The sequence below is a fragment of the Ylistrum balloti genome, unplaced genomic scaffold (genome assembly GCF_031769215.1).
Source record: "Ylistrum balloti isolate Yb309-2 unplaced genomic scaffold, AGI_CSIRO_Ybal_v1 Utg369568, whole genome shotgun sequence".
NCBI lineage: Eukaryota > Metazoa > Mollusca > Bivalvia > Pectinida > Pectinidae > Ylistrum > Ylistrum balloti.
In genome coordinates, this window is record NW_026781865.1 from 471344 (window position 1) to 489116 (window position 17773).

General features: G+C 36.2%; 1 protein-coding gene across 1 annotated transcript; it reads right to left on the reverse strand.

The window, feature by feature from the left end:
* Nucleotides 1-2481: 2481 nt before the first annotated feature.
* LOC132560682 (peroxisomal leader peptide-processing protease-like) lies at nucleotides 2482-17129 on the reverse strand. The gene is made up of 9 exons (XM_060225390.1): nucleotides 16330-17129; nucleotides 14307-14464; nucleotides 14013-14171; nucleotides 12993-13154; nucleotides 8925-9046; nucleotides 8533-8621; nucleotides 8244-8338; nucleotides 6083-6160; nucleotides 2482-5825 (listed from the first exon to the last, which is right to left on the reverse strand). Exons 1-9 carry the CDS (start codon nucleotides 17127-17129, stop codon nucleotides 5797-5799), a joined length of 1692 nt encoding a protein of 563 aa, XP_060081373.1. The 3' UTR covers nucleotides 2482-5796.
* Between the last annotated feature and the right edge of the window lie 644 nt (nucleotides 17130-17773).

Genomic DNA, 17773 nt, shown 5'->3' on the forward strand with positions numbered 1-17773 from the left:
AAGATCATGAAATCAATTTTGTTTCTATGTTAGCATTGCATGAAATAAGCTGAGATTGAATGAGGTTCCAATTTTTGTGTTGAAAATTGAAAAAAAAAAAGAAGAAAAACTTTAAAACTTAACAGGAACATAATCATTAAAATTTTACAGAAATATTAAAACTATTAAAAGGAATATAAAAACCATTAAAACTACTGTTTCAGACCATTAAAACCATTCAAGTACTGGACGATTGAAAGGAACAAACAAAAGCGTTAAAATGTACAAGATCATTAATGGTTTAGAGAGTAATGTTGATGTGGGAGATGTTAAACCTGTACTAGCATTCATCACAACTGATATTCTGATTGGAAAAGATATTCTTGGTATATTGCTTTCATAGTTTTCAAAAGTTCATATTTCAGTTGTTTCAGATGGAATGTTGCCTTTTGTTATAAAATGAAATATCAACAAAAATGTAGACTTTTGCCGATAGTTTGTATGTTTTGAATGATATTGTAATGTTGAGGTACATTTCCTCATGTTCACATGTTGAGGTTTCATGAAGTTCATTTTCATTTGTCAAGGTACAGGAATTGTATGTATAGCTGGTACTATGTTAGAAATCATGTGAAAATTGTTAGTGTTAGATTTTAGCATTGCTGTTAATATATTTAATGCCCTTTTAATGCCCTTGTTATGATTGCCTTCCCTCCCTTAGTGCCATTTCTTTTATTCATACTACAATAACTTCAGTCATGATCCATATCAGTCCCTGCCAGCATTGTCTTTCCTTACACTGTATTAAAGCACACTGGCAGAGATCCATCTTCTCCAGTAGGTTCGTCCTGGTGACTGAATCTCCTGGAGTAGCAAAGCAAATGCCATCAGAATGTTATTAAGTCCATAGAATCAAGATCATGACTGAAGCAGATTTTTTTTGTCTTTTGTTTTTTTTTTTAACTATTCAAAGTTGTTAAAGTTGGGGAAAGTTTTAATTGTTTCAATTGTATGTACTTACTGTTCATAAGAAAGTTTTGAACTGTCACAAAAGATGATCATGATACATTTCAGTATCCTGTAACCTTTTTATATGTACAGTTTGCTGTCATACAGGTTGAATGTGTAGAGAGCTGCCCCATTCAGGATAAGTAAGAGACCTTTTAATAGACTTAATTTATTGAGAGGCCCCTTAGAGGGTATTTTTAGTGACCTTTATTTATATTTTGTTCTTCCAGGTATTGTACCAGTCATAATTGTCTACCATAAATATGTTTGCGAGTTGTAAACTTGGTATTCAGTCGTTAAAATGCCCACCTGAAATTGTTCTATGTATTTTCAAGCACATTTTGTGTGCTGTTGCTATTCCTCTTCTGTGTTGTATGTTAACAATTTTATAATCTTGTTATTTATGGGAGAGTCATGAATGACCTATATATGATCCTGACCAATCAAATTGATACTTTGAAGTTTTAATCGGATATGGCTGCCTTGGTAGCCATTTTGAAAACCATTTTGAATTCAACTCCGATTCTGCTTCCACGTATAAAGTGAAATAATCAGAAACTTGGCTTGAAAGTCCAGTTTATCGTCAGGACTTCAGTTATTATTTTGGAGTCTAAATCTAAAATGGCACTTTCAGATGTTATTATGAAAATCTGCATAAGTTGTATTTCAAAATCTAAAATGAATTTCATTGAATTTGCAGTAAATACCACTTCAGTCTTAATAACTTGAAGTATATGAATATATCATCACTTCATTTCATTAATGTTCTGGAAAGTGCCTGTGAATGATCCTGGTACAGAGGAATCCGCAGTCTTTTAGCATTAACACTTGTTCACCTCCTCACTAAAAAAGTCTATAATAATTCTAATTTTTAGTTATTGGAAAGTTTATTGCTACTTTCAAGTCATTTTGTCAGAAAGACAATTATAGCAGATGTATATATAGTGCATACCAGTACATATTAAGTAATATAATCCTTACGATTCGCCCACCTTTTCTTGATGTTAATTTTTTTTATGTTAATCCATCATGAAAATGGAAAAATAAAATAACTTGTACCAAATCAAATGTCTGTTGGTGCATTTGGCTATATATACCAGGTAGTATCAGTTCCTGATCTGGGATCAGATTGATGGTTCCAGGATTCCTTCAAGAAATTCATTTCACATCCAGGTCCTGTGAGATAATTTTCTGCTCTTCTAAGTTCTGCATTGTTATATTTAATTGGTAACTAAAAGCTAAGTGCCCTTCCATCCGAGTGGTCTTGGCTTTTAACTGCAAGGTGTATTGGAGTATGTAGGAAGGTGCATATTTTTGTTGAAGATTGACTTGTTTATGTGTTAGAATTACCTGGTATTTCTCCAAAAGTAGCTTTTAACAAATATCAACAGAAATGTTTTTTTTTCGTTTGTTGACCATTGTTGCATATATGTGTATTTATTGAATCTTAAGTTCTATATCAAATGTAGACATTAAAAGTTACAGTAAAATGGATTGATTTGTTGCAGTGTTTTTATTTAGTTGAAAATTCCACAAAAATAAATATTCATTTTCAACAATGAGCCCAGTGAGCCACACCTACCAGACACAAGCTGGATAAATACACAAAGTTCTACACACCTGACTTCAGGAGGTGGGCTTATTATTACCAGACACAAGCTTTATGCTGGATAAATACACAAAGTTCTACAAACCTGACTTCAGGAGATGGGCTTATCATTACCAGACACAAGCTGGATAAATACACTAAGTTTTACACACCTGACTTCAGGAGGTGGGCTTATTATTACCAGACACAAGCTGGATAAATACACAAAGTTCTACACACCTGACTTCAGGAGGTAGTCTTATTATTACCAGACACAAGCTGGATAAATACACAAAGTTCTACACACCTGACTTCAGGAGATGGGCTTATTATTACCAGACACAAGCTTTATACTGGATAAATACACAAAGTTTTACACACCTGACTTCAGGAGGTAGTCTTATTATTACCAGACACAAGCTTTATACTGGATGAATACACAAAGTTCTACACACCTGACTTCAGGAGGTGGGCTTATTATTACCAGACACAAGCTGGATAAATACACAAAATTCTACACACCTGACTTCGGGAGGTGGGCTTATTATTACCAGACACAAGCTTTATGCTGGATAAATACACAAAGTTCTACACACCTGACTTCAGGAGATGGGCTTATTATTACCAGACACAAGCTGGATAGATACACAAAGTTCTACACACCTGACTTCAGGAGATGGGCTTATTATTACCAGACACAAGCTGGATAAATACACAAAGTTCTACACACCTGACTTCAGGAGGTGGGCTTATTATTACCAGACACAAGCTGGATAAATACACAAAGTTCTACACACCTGACTTCAGGAGATGGGCTTATTATTACCAGACACAAGCTTTATACTGGATAAATACACAAAGTTCTACACACCTGACTTCAGGAGATGGGCTTATTATTACCAGACACAAGCTGGATAAATACACAAAGTTCTACACACCTGACTTCAGGAGGTGGGCTTATTATTACCAGACACAAGCTTTATACTGGATAAATACACAAAGTTCTACACACCTGACTTCAGGAGGTGGGCTTATTATTACCAGACACAAGCTTTATACTGGATAAATACACAAAGTTCTACACACCTGACTTCAGGAGGTGGGCTTATTATTACCAGACACAAGCTTTATACTGGATAAATACACAAAGTTCTACACACCTGACTTCAGGAGATGGGCTTATTATTACCAGACACAAGCTTTATACTGGATAAATACAAAAAGTTCTACACACCTGACTTCAGGAGGTGGGCTTATTATTACCAGACACAAGCTTTATACTGGATAAATACACAAAATTCTACACACCTGACTTCAGGAGATGGGCTTATTATTACCAGACACAAGCTTTATACTGGATAAATACACAAAGTTCTACACACCTGATTTCAGGAGGTGGGCTTATTATTACCAGACACAAGCTGGATAAATACACAAAGTTCTACACACCTGACTTCAGGAGGTAGGCTTATCATTACCAGACACAAGCTGGATAAATACACAAAATTCTACACACCTGACTTCAGGAGGTGGGCTTATTATTACCAGACACAAGCTGGATAAATACACAAAGTTCTACACACCTGACTTCAGGAGATGGGCTTATTATTACCAGACACAAGCTTTATACTGGATAAATACACAAAGTTCTACACACCTGATTTCAGGAGGTGGGCTTATTATTACCAGACACAAGCTGGATAAATACACAAAGTTCTACACACCTGACTTCAGGAGGTGGGCTTATTATTACCAGACACAAGCTGGATAAATACACAAAGTTCTACACACCTGACTTCAGGAGGTGGGCTTATTATTACCAGACACAAGCTGGATAAATACACAAAGTTCTACACACCTGACTTCAGGAGATGGGCTTATTATTACCAGACACAAGCTGGATAAATACACAAAGTTCTACACACCTGACTTCAGGAGATGGGCTTATTATTACCAGACACAAGCTGGATAAATACACAAAGTTCTACACACCTGACTTCAGGAGGTGGGCTTATCATTACCAGACACAAGCTGGATAGATACACAAAGTTCTACACACCTGACTTCAGGAGGTAAGCTTATTATTACCAGACACAAGCTTTATACTTGATAAATACACAAAGTTCTACGCACCTGACTTCAGGAGGTGGGCTTATTATTACCAGACACAAGCTGGATAAATACGCAAAGTTCTACACACATGCACTCATACTGGATTAACAGAATTTGTTACCTGTTTGTGTTCAAAGATGATTTATCATGGCTGAGGACTGACATTCTGTTCAAAAAGTGTTACAGAATGTCAGCCTTAGCCTTAAATAGTTGTTCTCAAACATATATTGGTAACAGATTCTTTTTCTTGTACATGTTGTGGTAAAAAGCTGCATGAACCTTTCTCATCAGCTACTTGCATTTCCAAGCTCTCCGATTCTATCAGGTTACGTCCCTTTGTGGTTGTGCATCAGAATGACCATTGAATAAGACATTTTAGTTTTGACGTCACTTGGCACCAAATATTGCATAGAAAGATCGTACAGGACAGAAAATTCCATTACTGGGTAGCATGTAATATTTTCCCCGTCTCGTGTACAAGATGAATACATTCACATGTAAACATAGATAAAACTCCTATCAAGCAGCACATAGTCTATCAACAATTACATATATTTACAATAGATGGAAGTCCTATCAAGATCGTTACAACACATGTATCCATACTAGTTCTAGCTCATCTCACACAAGTCTATCAGTAATTACACATACTGAATTAATAAAACACATTTATGTACACTAGTTCTAGCTCATCTCACACAAGTCTATCAGTAATTACACATACTGAATTAATAAAACACATTTATCTACACTAGTTCTAGCTCATCTCAAACAGCACTATTAAATTCATACTGAATAAACACAAACACATGAATCCGCACGTAATACACACAAACACATGTATTCACATCAGGACCAAATAATACACACAAACACATGTATTCACATCAGGACCAAATAATACACACAAACACATGTATTCACATCAGGACCAAATAATACACACAAACACATGTATTCACATCAGGACCAAATAATACACACAAACACATGTATTCACATCAGGACCAAATAATACACATCAAAAGTTCTCCATTTGTGTACTTAGATACATCGTGTACTTTAATGTTCATAAGTATTTAGCACATCTGATTTCTCAGTTTTGTGTATCATAATTTGCTGGTGAAGACTCCTGCATCTGAAATGAAATATCGACAAAACCTCATCAGGTCACCATAATGAAATTGTTTGGAGCCCAATATGGTTTAGTATTGGGAAGAACTGAAATGTTTTTTTAATTATGAAAACGATAATTATGAACTTATTCACTGTTGGGGAACATCATACCTAGCTATATAGACATTTGCCTGCAGTATAATTATATATAATAGACTTAACAAAAGAATAAATTTGTTAGCTTAAAGATTACACCCTTTACTGTAAGACGATAATTACCGTGTGTAAATTTTTCCATGGTCCAAAGGCTGTGTATAACTGGATTTCTAACACACAAGGCCCGTAGGACAGATTTATCTGTAACAGAACACAAAATTTATCTTTAACAGAACACAAGATTTATCTGTAACAGAACACAAGATTTATCTTTAACAGAACACAAGATTTATCTGTAACAAAAAACAAGATTTATCTTTAACAGAAAACAAGATTTTATCTGTAACAGAAAAAGATTTATCTTTAACAGAAATTAAGATTTATCTGTTAATGAAAATATAAAATAAGTAAATCTAAGTGATGACAATGTTGCACATGACTCCACCCATATAAAAAAGAAACTGTCCAAAGACCCAATTTTTGAGAACAAATCACTGCAGATGTGACAGAATACAGATTTCTGTTAAGTTTTTTTTTGATAGTTTAAATTTCTTCAGTTTTAACATAAGCCTGATACAAATTGGACATTTTTTTTCTACATCATTAAATACTCACCCTGTGACTCTGTGAACAAGTACAAATACTTACACTGACCTGACTCTGTGAACAAGTACAAATACTTACACTGGCCTGACTCTGTGAACAAGAACAAATACTTACACTGACCTGACTCTGTGAACAAGTACAAATACTTACACTGGCCTGACTCTGTGAACAAGTACAAATACTTACACTGACCTGACTCTGTGAACAAGTACAAATACTTACACTGACCTGACTCTCTGAACAAGTACCAAAATACTTACACTGACCTGACTCTGTGAACAAGTACAAATACTTACACTGACCTGACTCTGTGAACAAGTACAAATACTTACACTGACCTGACTCTGTGAACAAGTACCAAAATACTTACACTGACCTGACTCTTTGTTTAAGTACAAATACTTACACTGACCTGACTCTGTGAACAAGTACAAATACTTACACTGACCTGACTCTGTGAACAAGTACAAATACTTACACTGACCTGACTCTGCGAACAAGTACAAATACTTACACTGACCTGACTCTGTGAACAAGTACAAATACTTACACTGACCTGACTCTGTGAACAAGTACCAAAATACTTAACCTGACCTGACTCTGTGAACAAGTAAAAAATACTTACACTGGCCTGACTCTGTGAACAAGTACAAATACTTACACTGACCTGACTCTGTGAACAAGTACAAATACTTACACTGACCTGACTCTGCGAACAAGAACAAATACTTACACTGACCTGACTCTTTGTTTAAGTACAGATACTCACTCCATGACTCTGTGAACAAGAACAAATACTTACACTGACCTGACTCTGTGAACGAGTACAAATACTTACACTGGCCTGACTCTGTGAACAAGTACAAATACTTACATTGACCTGACTCTGTGAACAAGTACCAAAATACTTACACTGACCTGACTCTGTGAACAAGTAGATATTTACACTGACCTGACTCTGTGAACAAGTACAAATACTTACACTGACCTGACTCTGTGAACAAGTACAAATACTTAAACTGACCTGACTCTGTGAACAAGTACAAATACTTAAACTGACCTGACTCTGTGAACAAGTACAAATACTTACACTGACCTGACTCTGTGAACAAGTACAAATACTTACACTGACCTGACTCTTTGTTTAAGTACAGATACTCACTCCGTGACTCTGTGAACAAGTACAAATACTTACATTGACCTGACTCTGTGAACAAGTACCAAAATACTTACACTGACCTGACTCTGTGAACAAGTAGATATTTACACTGACCTGACTCTGTGAACAAGTACAAATACTTAAACTGACCTGACTCTGTGAACAAGTACAAATACTTACACTGACCTGACTCTGTGAACAAGTACAAATACTTGTACTGACCTGACTCTGTGAACAAGTACAAATACTTACACTGACCTGACTCTGTGAACAAGTACAAATACTTACACTGACCTGACTCTGTGAACAAGTACAAATACTTACACTGACCTGACTCTGTGAACAAGTACAAATACTTACACTGACCTGACTCTGTGAACAAGTACAAATACTTACACTGACCTGACCCTGTGAACAAGTACAAATACTTATTACCTGACTGTACAAGTAAAAATACTAACCCTGGGACTATGTGTACAAGTTCAGATTCTGACTTTGTGTGGGAGGACAGATACTCACCCCCTGACTCTAGATAAGAGTCCAATATAGGACTAATGGTTGCTATGGGAACACTCATGTTGATATGGGGATAAGTGGCTCCTGTTGATGTGTCTCTAAAATAAAATAGTTTACACTTAACTTTATTGATAAGTAACATATATATGCATGATAAATTAACTATCACTTATATCATTAATAATTCTAAATATTAAGTATGGTTGCATATTGGATTTTATATATAGATTATATACAGTTTATATATTTTTTTATTCTGACTATGAATGGCAGACAGTAACTTGATAATTACCTGGCATTACAGACAACAAGACCCACCAGTCTACCCTCCATGTCTACAACTGCCCCACCACTGGCTCCAGCATGGACCGCACATGTTGTCTGTAAACACAATATGTCTATATTTGAAATAATAAAAATCACAAACAAAATGTTGAACAGAACACTCCTGACATTTCTTTATTTGTCTATCCCTGAAAAACAGAAAAATAGAAAATTTCATTCAAACCACTTGCATGCATGACTTTTGGTTACCTGACTCTATGTTAAAGTATAGTAAGTGCAAACCTGTTGCCCAGTCAACAGTTCAACAAGGAATTCTTTCTTCTGAAATTTTGAGACATTTTACGCCTTTAGAACATTAAATTTTTTCCAACTTGATTTGGACAAATTTTAATTCAATACCTGTATCATCACCGGCTGGTTTCTGAAATGTATGACCTTTGACACGATCCCCTTTGTTACAGTTGGTTCAAGGTCAAATCCTCTACCAAACAAAGCATGACCTATCACAAACACAGCTTCTCCTGTGGAAATAATCACTGCATGTAATGTATTTTATGATAGACTGATCTCAGAATTTGGATTACCTGTTGTATTAATGAATCAGAAGTATTTACAGAACAAAAGCAAATGAGGTTTCACCATCAATAACACAATATCACTCTAAGACAAGAGGCCCACATGCCTTAAGGTTCATCTGATTATAAAGACCTATATATGAAAGAGGCCAAATAGGTGTAAAATAAATTGCTCAATTACACTGCAACTTACATAGAAGACATTGGAAGATTCATCAAGACATTTTCTGCCAATTTGAAATCATGTTCTTTATACATGTACTACACAAATGCCATTACTCTGAACAAAATGCTTGTTGAAAAAGCATGCTACAGGCCCAATAACAAGACCCTTCGCATTTTAGTATGTAAAAAGAGGTTACTTATGCATTTCAACACATTTGACCCCTGTGATCTTGACAATAAGTCAAAGTAAACAAACTTGGTAATCCTTCATCTCAGCATGCTACAGGCCTAATATAAGTACCATAGACCTTTTGGTTATTGAGAAGAAGTGGTTAAAATATTTCAACACGTTTTACCTGACCTTGAAAGTGGGTCAAGGTCATTCATTATAATAGGCTTAGTATCTCTTCATCCAAGCATGCTATAAAGGCCCAATTCAGTACTATGGACCTTTTGGTTATTGAGATGATGTTGTTTGAAGATTTTGACATATTTCACACCTTTGACCTTGAAAGTGGGTCAAGGTCATTTATATTAACTCCTAACAACAACCATGCTACATGCCTAATATCAGCACCCTTGGCCTTTTGGTTATTGAGAAGAAGTTGCTTAAACATTTCATCATGTTGCTCCCTGTGACCTTGAAAGTAAGTCTCAGTCATTCATATTAACATATTGGTAGTCCTTTATCCCATCATACTACAGGCCCATTATCAGTACCCTGAGCCTTCTAGTTATTAAGAAGATGTCATTTGAATGGAAAGTTTATATGGCAGACAGCGCACGGCAGACGACACATGATGGCTAAATTAAATAAACACCATTGTCAAAATAGAGGCCCAAGGGGCCTACAATGCTCATCTCAATATCTTAAATTGACAATCATGCAAAAATATTTATTATTAACAGAAATATCACAAATACTGCTTGATTTTGAATTCTACCTCTAAGTGCCAAAGGAGACTATTCCTGTAATAAAACAAAGTCATTAAATTGTACATCATTACTGATTAAGAATCAGAATATGTGAGTTTTTATGCTGCAATTCTTATTATCATTACTCCTTATAAATCACTGACAACTCATAGACAGATTCTCCACGTGCAAGATCACAGTCCACAGTCAATCCTGAGCTAATTTCAGACATGACATTCAAGATAAGGTCCATAACTGCTGTCCTCATTACTATTCCTGAATAGAGAGTTGTGTCCAGACTAGAATGTTGTTTGATTTAAGTGTTCAATTTATTACCCTCTGAACAGCCTGGGTGACTTTGAAGTAGAGTTTACTAATAGCTGGTGGCTACCTCAATGAACAACATACAGGAGGCCTGTCGCCTGCCATCACATATATTAACATATTCAAAGAAAACCTTCACAGCAACTTTATAGAGTATTACCTACAGAAACAGGGTACGGCCATGGGCACTAAAATGGCACCAAACTACGCTATAGTTTTTATGGATTTTGTTGAACGCCGATTCTTATCCAATCAAGGACTACTACCTCTAATATGGTGGAGATACATTGATCTTTTCTATTTGGCCACACTCCCAAGAGGTGCTATCCTCATTCTGTGAGGCCATGAACTCGTTTCATACTACCATCAAGTTCACCTTTGAAGTGAGTGAAACAGAAGTGAATTTCTTGGACACCACCATCTATAAACTCCCTAATGGGAGGCTAGGGAGCAGATTATTCAACAAACCCACTAACACATTTCTGTATCTACACTATCGTAGTTGCCATCCACATCAACAAATTAATAGCATACCATACTCACAAGCATTGAGAATTAAGACAGTTTGTAGTGAGTCCGCACACTTTGAACAGAAGTGTCAACAACTATTGAACAGATTTGTTTCACGAGGATATCCTAAGCAACTAATTTTGAAAGCTATAGACAAGGCGAGGAGGGTCCCGAGGGACCAGCTTCTCAACCCGAGTCACAATGAATCCAACAATAAACTGACACCTTTTATTGTTACCTACAACCCTAGGAATCCTCCTATAGCCAAATATTTGCGGAAATATAAACATATTCTTAGACAGAGCCCACCTACAGAGAAACTTCTTGAGTACAACATGATAGTGGCATTCAAGAGACCGAGATCTATCAGAGACCTTCTGATTAGAACAGATATCAACCAGAGCACGGTCCAACATGGGAGTGGACCGTGCGGACAACAATGTAGGATTTGCAAATTCATGGTTGTGAACGTAGTATTCACTAGCAAATCAACCGGGAAGAGTTACAAGATTAGAAACCATATCACATGCAAAAGCGTAAATGCTGTATACTTAATTTCCTGTAAGGTATGTAGGATCCAATATGTAGGTCAGACGTCTACTACTATTAATACTAGGATCCGCAACAACTTATATGATATTCTACACAGAAATCAAGACAAACCCGTAGCGCGGCATTTCACGTCACCAGGTCACAATGCCGATGATGTTATAGTTACCGGCATAGCGACCAACGTCAACAATATCAACTGTCGCCTACGGACTGAAGAAAGCTGGATTCTGATTTTACAAACGCGACAACCGGAAGGCCTTAATTTGATATCATAACAATGGCAAACATCAAGAAAACCCCACGGAAGCAGGTAACCACAACTAAACCTACTGGATCCATCAGAATACCGTGTATTTTGTGTGGAAAATCTTATGCCTCCTTAAGGAATTTAAGAAGACATGTCAATGTGGCCCACGCGGCCGTCAAAACATGGTACAAGTGCAAAATGTGTAAAAGAACATTTGGCAGAGATGGTGACTATAAGAGACATATGAGGAATTTCCACCCAGGTTAGTCATCGAACCTGAAGTATATGAGGATACAGTGAAGCAGGAAGCAGTCAAACCAGACAACAAAAGACCGTTTGAAGTCTTGGAGAGTGTTAAATTCAGGACAAGGCCAGCCACTAGAGTCAACACCAGTGGCCCACCTATGAGACCGGTACTAGAGGAAACGATGGATTTATAAAGGCAGGAATTGGCACTAAGTGATTCGGAGAGCACGGCTTCTACCCCCAATTCATCCGAATTGGAGGAGGATGAGCGTGTGGATTACCGTGAATTGAATTACCAGTCGGAATCCATGTCTACACTATGTTTAGATGAAAATTAATGAACTGGGTTAATTGTTTATACTTACTATAATTTTACATTTTATAACCGTGAAGGAATTTACCGTCACACATTACGTGTTCATAATAGTAATAGTGAAAAGAGTTATCGACCTTAATTGATAACGTCACAAGCAACAATGTAAATTTGCCCGCCTTGAATGTACTTTAGGGGATAATTTTCAAGGTAATGTTGTCCTGATGAAGCCCTATTATAAGGGCGTAACCGGTAGACCAACTACCTGATAAAACTTTGAAGAACCCGCCTCCAATCTGTTTGATTGATTCATACCTATTTAAGCTCACCCCTTCTCATCAATACCCTGCATACCCTAGGGTATCCAGACAGGAGGCGATTAACCTGCAGACCTCCATTGATGCAACAACGGCATTGGCTCTATCCATTACATATAAACTTTATAGATTGAAACAAATATTGATATAGTTTTAGAATTAACTCCAAATAACAATAGAAGATTACTAAAAAACATTTAGAACAGTTGGCATGAAATCATGTTGTCTGTTATATCTCTCCCAGCCATAGGATCATACATCCCAACACCTTCAACACCTTCCTAGTATGATTCAATTTATTACCTTGTCTGAGTGGAGCAGTCTTTCTGACTTTGATGCCAGTCTGGTGTGTAGTTGTTATTCTCTGTTCAAGCAGGATTCCAAGGTCAAACTGCTGACCCATAGGTACACGGTAGACTATGTCTGCTCGGTGAGAAGTTGGGTCAGGCTTATACACTACCTCCACTGTAGAAAATATACAAATATGTACATATAGTTATATATACAATTCTGTGAGAAACATCAGGGATATTTTTATGATGTCAGTAATACAACAAGTTTGCTGCAATTTACTTCCGCGAATTCTGAACCATCTTTCTATAATTCAAAGTGCAGTCTTGATTTTAACCCTGAATGGAGCCCCATATATGGCTGCTAATTTGACCATAAAAGAAGAGCGTACCATAAATAAATTGTTTGAGGGACAAGGATTATAAGTGACCTTATCAGAGACCAGATTGCGTTTTGAACAACATATGGCACAATACCAAGAGGATCACCATAAATAATGCATGCATGGTCATTATCATAAAGAATTATCTATGTTTTAATTTGTAGTGATTGATTTTTGTGATTTTTGTTTTCATCGTGAAATTTGCAAAAGTAAATTGCAAGCAAAAGGAAGCTGGTTTAAAGCACCTGCAATTCAGAACCTTGCTATGAGTGATGGGGCCAATTGGGAGCCAATTTTGTCAGAATGAAACAACACTGTCTGATGGTGCTTCATCACATCTCTGAAAACAAGTGAACTACTGCATCATTTTGTTAGATGCTTAGAAACATATTTTCTGATTTTCAAAAGAAACAGTTTCTATAATTTCAGAAAATAGACTCAATAATATCATGATACTTTCAATTCTATTCCATCTTGTCTTGTATTTTCAAGACAAAACCCATGGTAAAAATGTCTTTCATAGAGTACTTTTATAAAAAGTGAATTTATTATTTACTTCTTAACATTTTGAGATGATATTTGCTGAATACCCATCAACTGGAGAGATTGTCAGTTACAAAACTCTCAATCTGCAGAAAAAAAAAACTTACTGGAGGTAAGATCACCTTTGCCAATGACGTGACTACAGGTAAGGATGACCCTATGACCTTGGCTGTTGTGCCCCACACAGACACCAGATCCCCAGTTACCATTGACAGACAGCAGTGGGATGTTGACTTGAACAGACTTAATCACCTTCGACATTGTCCCTGTTGAAGGGTAAGAAAAATTAAAGGTTGAAAATATTTACAAGACATCGTGTTCAAATAAAATATACTTCTTTATAAGAATAACAAGACTGAATAGAGTATACAAGAATTATATATGTATCTTGTTGTACTTACATTGCGTATTGTTGATTGCATTATATGTATTGTTGAACCGTTTCACTGGCAGACCACTGAGACAGTCTAGGATCTCGGACAAAGACGCAGCCAATGATAGTCCAACCCATTCATTATGCTTCCAACACAAAGTGGCTATCATAATACCTACCAAAGTTCTGAAACAAAATATGATGGGGCCATCACAGTGTACCCATAAAAAATCTATGCTACATGTAGAAAGATCCTTACAGTAACATCAAAGCCCCACTCAAATAAAAAACATGAATTAAACATTCTTTATTTGTACTAGCATCAATATGCCACTCAGATAGAAATAAACTCCTCTTTAGCTCGGTTGAGTCTCAAACTAGTAAGATGAAATACTAACTAATCATGCTTCGGTATCACAATCATTTAGACTGCTTATTAATGATAAGGATACGGACCTCCCTCATTTATTCTGGATCCCTAAACTTCACAAAATTTCCTATAAACGTTTTACAGCTGGATTGTCTAACTATTCAACCAAGCCTTTGTCTAAACTACTAACCACCATTTTAAGTACTATGGGTTACAGCCTTATTTTAATACTCTTTACTCAAAAAGTGGAATTAATAGCATGTGGATTTTTGAAGAATTTTCATCATCCTCTTCTGAAAAACGTTTCTTCCATAAGAACATTTGATTTTCCCACCTTTTACAACACCATACCCCATTCTAAACTGAAGGAACGCCTTCCCTATCTTGTTACGAGAGATTTTTTTCTCCAAGAAAGATGAATGGTGGTATAAATATATGGTTGTGGATTATACTGAAGCGTCTTTTGTCAAATTTACGTCCAAATCACAGAAGTATTCGGAGGAAGAAATCATAAAAATGATCAAATTTTTGGTTGACAACATTTTCTTCGAGGTTTCCAACAGACTATTGGTGTATCTATAGGAACCATCTGTGCCAGTCTGTTGACCAACTTGTTTTCGTTTTCATACGAGGCTGAATTTATTGAAGAGCTTATCTATACCGGTCACAAAGACCTCGCAAAGTCATTTAACTTCATCTTCTGATATTTTGATGACATTTTGTCTTTAAGTAACAAGAAATTTATCGACTACATCCATGGTATATATCCACCACAACTGGAAATCAAAGATATGACACTCTTCTACACCAGCTGCTTATCTCAATCTTTTCCTACAATGAAACCAACATGGACAGCTTTTCATCAAGTTGTATGAAAAACGTGATGATTTCAATTTCCCTATTGTAAATTTTCCATTTCTGGAGAGCAATATTCCTGCATCTCCAACCTATGGAATTTACATGTCGCAGTTGATTTGATATTCAAGGGCCTGTTCCCATGCAAGAAGTCGCCAACTGAGACAAACTCATAACACAGGGGTTCAAAAGATGCAGGTTGATGAAAATCATGTCAAAGTTTTATGGTCACCATATTGATCTCATTGAGGACTATTTTTTTTCATTGTGCAACATGAAGCTGGACATATTTGAGGCGAGTAATCTTGCTTGTTGGTTTCATTTTTGTATACCTTGTTCTCATTTGAGAATGTGACATTACTTACTTGGATTGACGAAGGTTTGTATGGCGGGTGTCATCGATGAAGCAGAAGATGCTTATTCTTCCAGAACACCTGATCTTAATCTCCTTGTACTTTCTCAGGAGTCTCTGTGTAAATCTTTCTTTGGTTCATATTTTGCCCTAGTTTTATGGAATTTGAGTTGGAATTATGATTAAGTTGCCAAGTTGGTATGTTTTTTCATAAGCATTGCTGCAACCCCTGGAAACTCCAGGACAAGTTATTTCCTGAAGGTGGAGTTGGCAGCTCTTGATAAATACTAGCAGCAATATACCACTCAGCTAGAGATCTTTTCTTTAGCTCGATTGCTTGAGACTAGTAAGCCAAAGGTCCCTGGTTTGGATCCTAGCACACGCAGAGAAATAATTGTTACAAAAATATAAAATATTTCATATAACTTTATCACTAGTTTCATACATAATATTTCTCAAAGAATTATTTCTTACCTGTGTTTTCCATCACAGAAATAGAGGGCGCCACCTTCGGCTCCTGGGATACACCTGGCATCTGTCAGAATCAGGATGTTGTTTTTCCCTACAAGATTGCTTATGATTCCCTGACTACAAGAATTAAAGAAAATCTCTGGACTCACACTTCCAAAGGGAGTAGACTGTATTTCTACATGGTCTCCCTGTCGAGTATTAACTGATAAGTGCATATCTAGAATGCTTTCAAAGGGTTTCCAGTTCCTTAATTTCAAAACAAGAAAACAAGGAAGTAAACTGTAATACTCTGGACTGTTTTGGTTTCTCTTCTCCTTTTTTTCATTCCCGTGATCAATTTCAGAAAAGTTTTCCACAAAGTCCCAGCTGTCAGCAGGTAACAATTTTGCAAGAACTTGTTTCAGTGACCAGCTCTGAAAAATACACTCAACCGAAGCATCATATTTTACAAATCCAGAATTATTACTCAACTCACTATTAAGAAAATTTGGGGTAAGTTTGCCATTTGAAGACTGTTCCTTGTCATTGTCTTCTTCATTTTCTTGGAGACCCTCCTGAAAAAGGGCTTCAACGTTAAAAAGAGATAATTGTTTTGACTGTGAAAAATAGTCTTGTTTTAAATCCCTAAGAACAGATGAATTACTTGTTAGCATCTGAGACAAGAGTGAGGCATGGGTGAGGACAGTTCCATGTCTTGTGTCAATAAGAAGGCCGCAGCAAGTGCTGTCTGTTCCATCTTTACCGTGCGATATTGATAGAGTACAACAGCGTTGTGATGCAGGTAATCGTGTGTTTTCCTCCATTTTCTTTTAATTTCTGAAAAAATGTTGTTTAAAATAGTGTTGATGAAGGTCATTGTATTGTTCCAAATATAACAATTAGAAATTAATTTAGAATTTATTTATTTCACAACATCATACTTATCTCAGGAATATATCTATATATATATTCCTGTTAATTTAGTCATATACCTGTAAATCTTGTTATAAGAGTTATCGCCCTTATTATTAAATATACATAAATACATACATGTATATATGCGAACTGTGTATATTAAGATAATAAATTACATATTTGCCGATGAGCAGTAAAATCAATAGGCATAGCTACAAATGTACATATATAGACCTAGGGGATTAAACAGTTGAAAATTGTGACAGACCCATCCACTACTTCTCAATAAATAACGATAGCAAGACGGGCGCAGGACCACAGGAAAATAAGAACAGCACACCCCACTTTCTGATGATTGTAGGCTAAAACCATCCAACGCCAAAAGATGTCCGTGTAGATTTGTTGGTGCTAGTATGAGCTAGAGTGAGGAATATGAGGGGGTGGGGTCCTGTACATGTCATTTTAGTCACTTTAAATGATAAATGATTGTGTGACAGTCTTATAAAATTATTAAGATAGATTGTCGAAGTACAGTACATGATGATATTGTTTT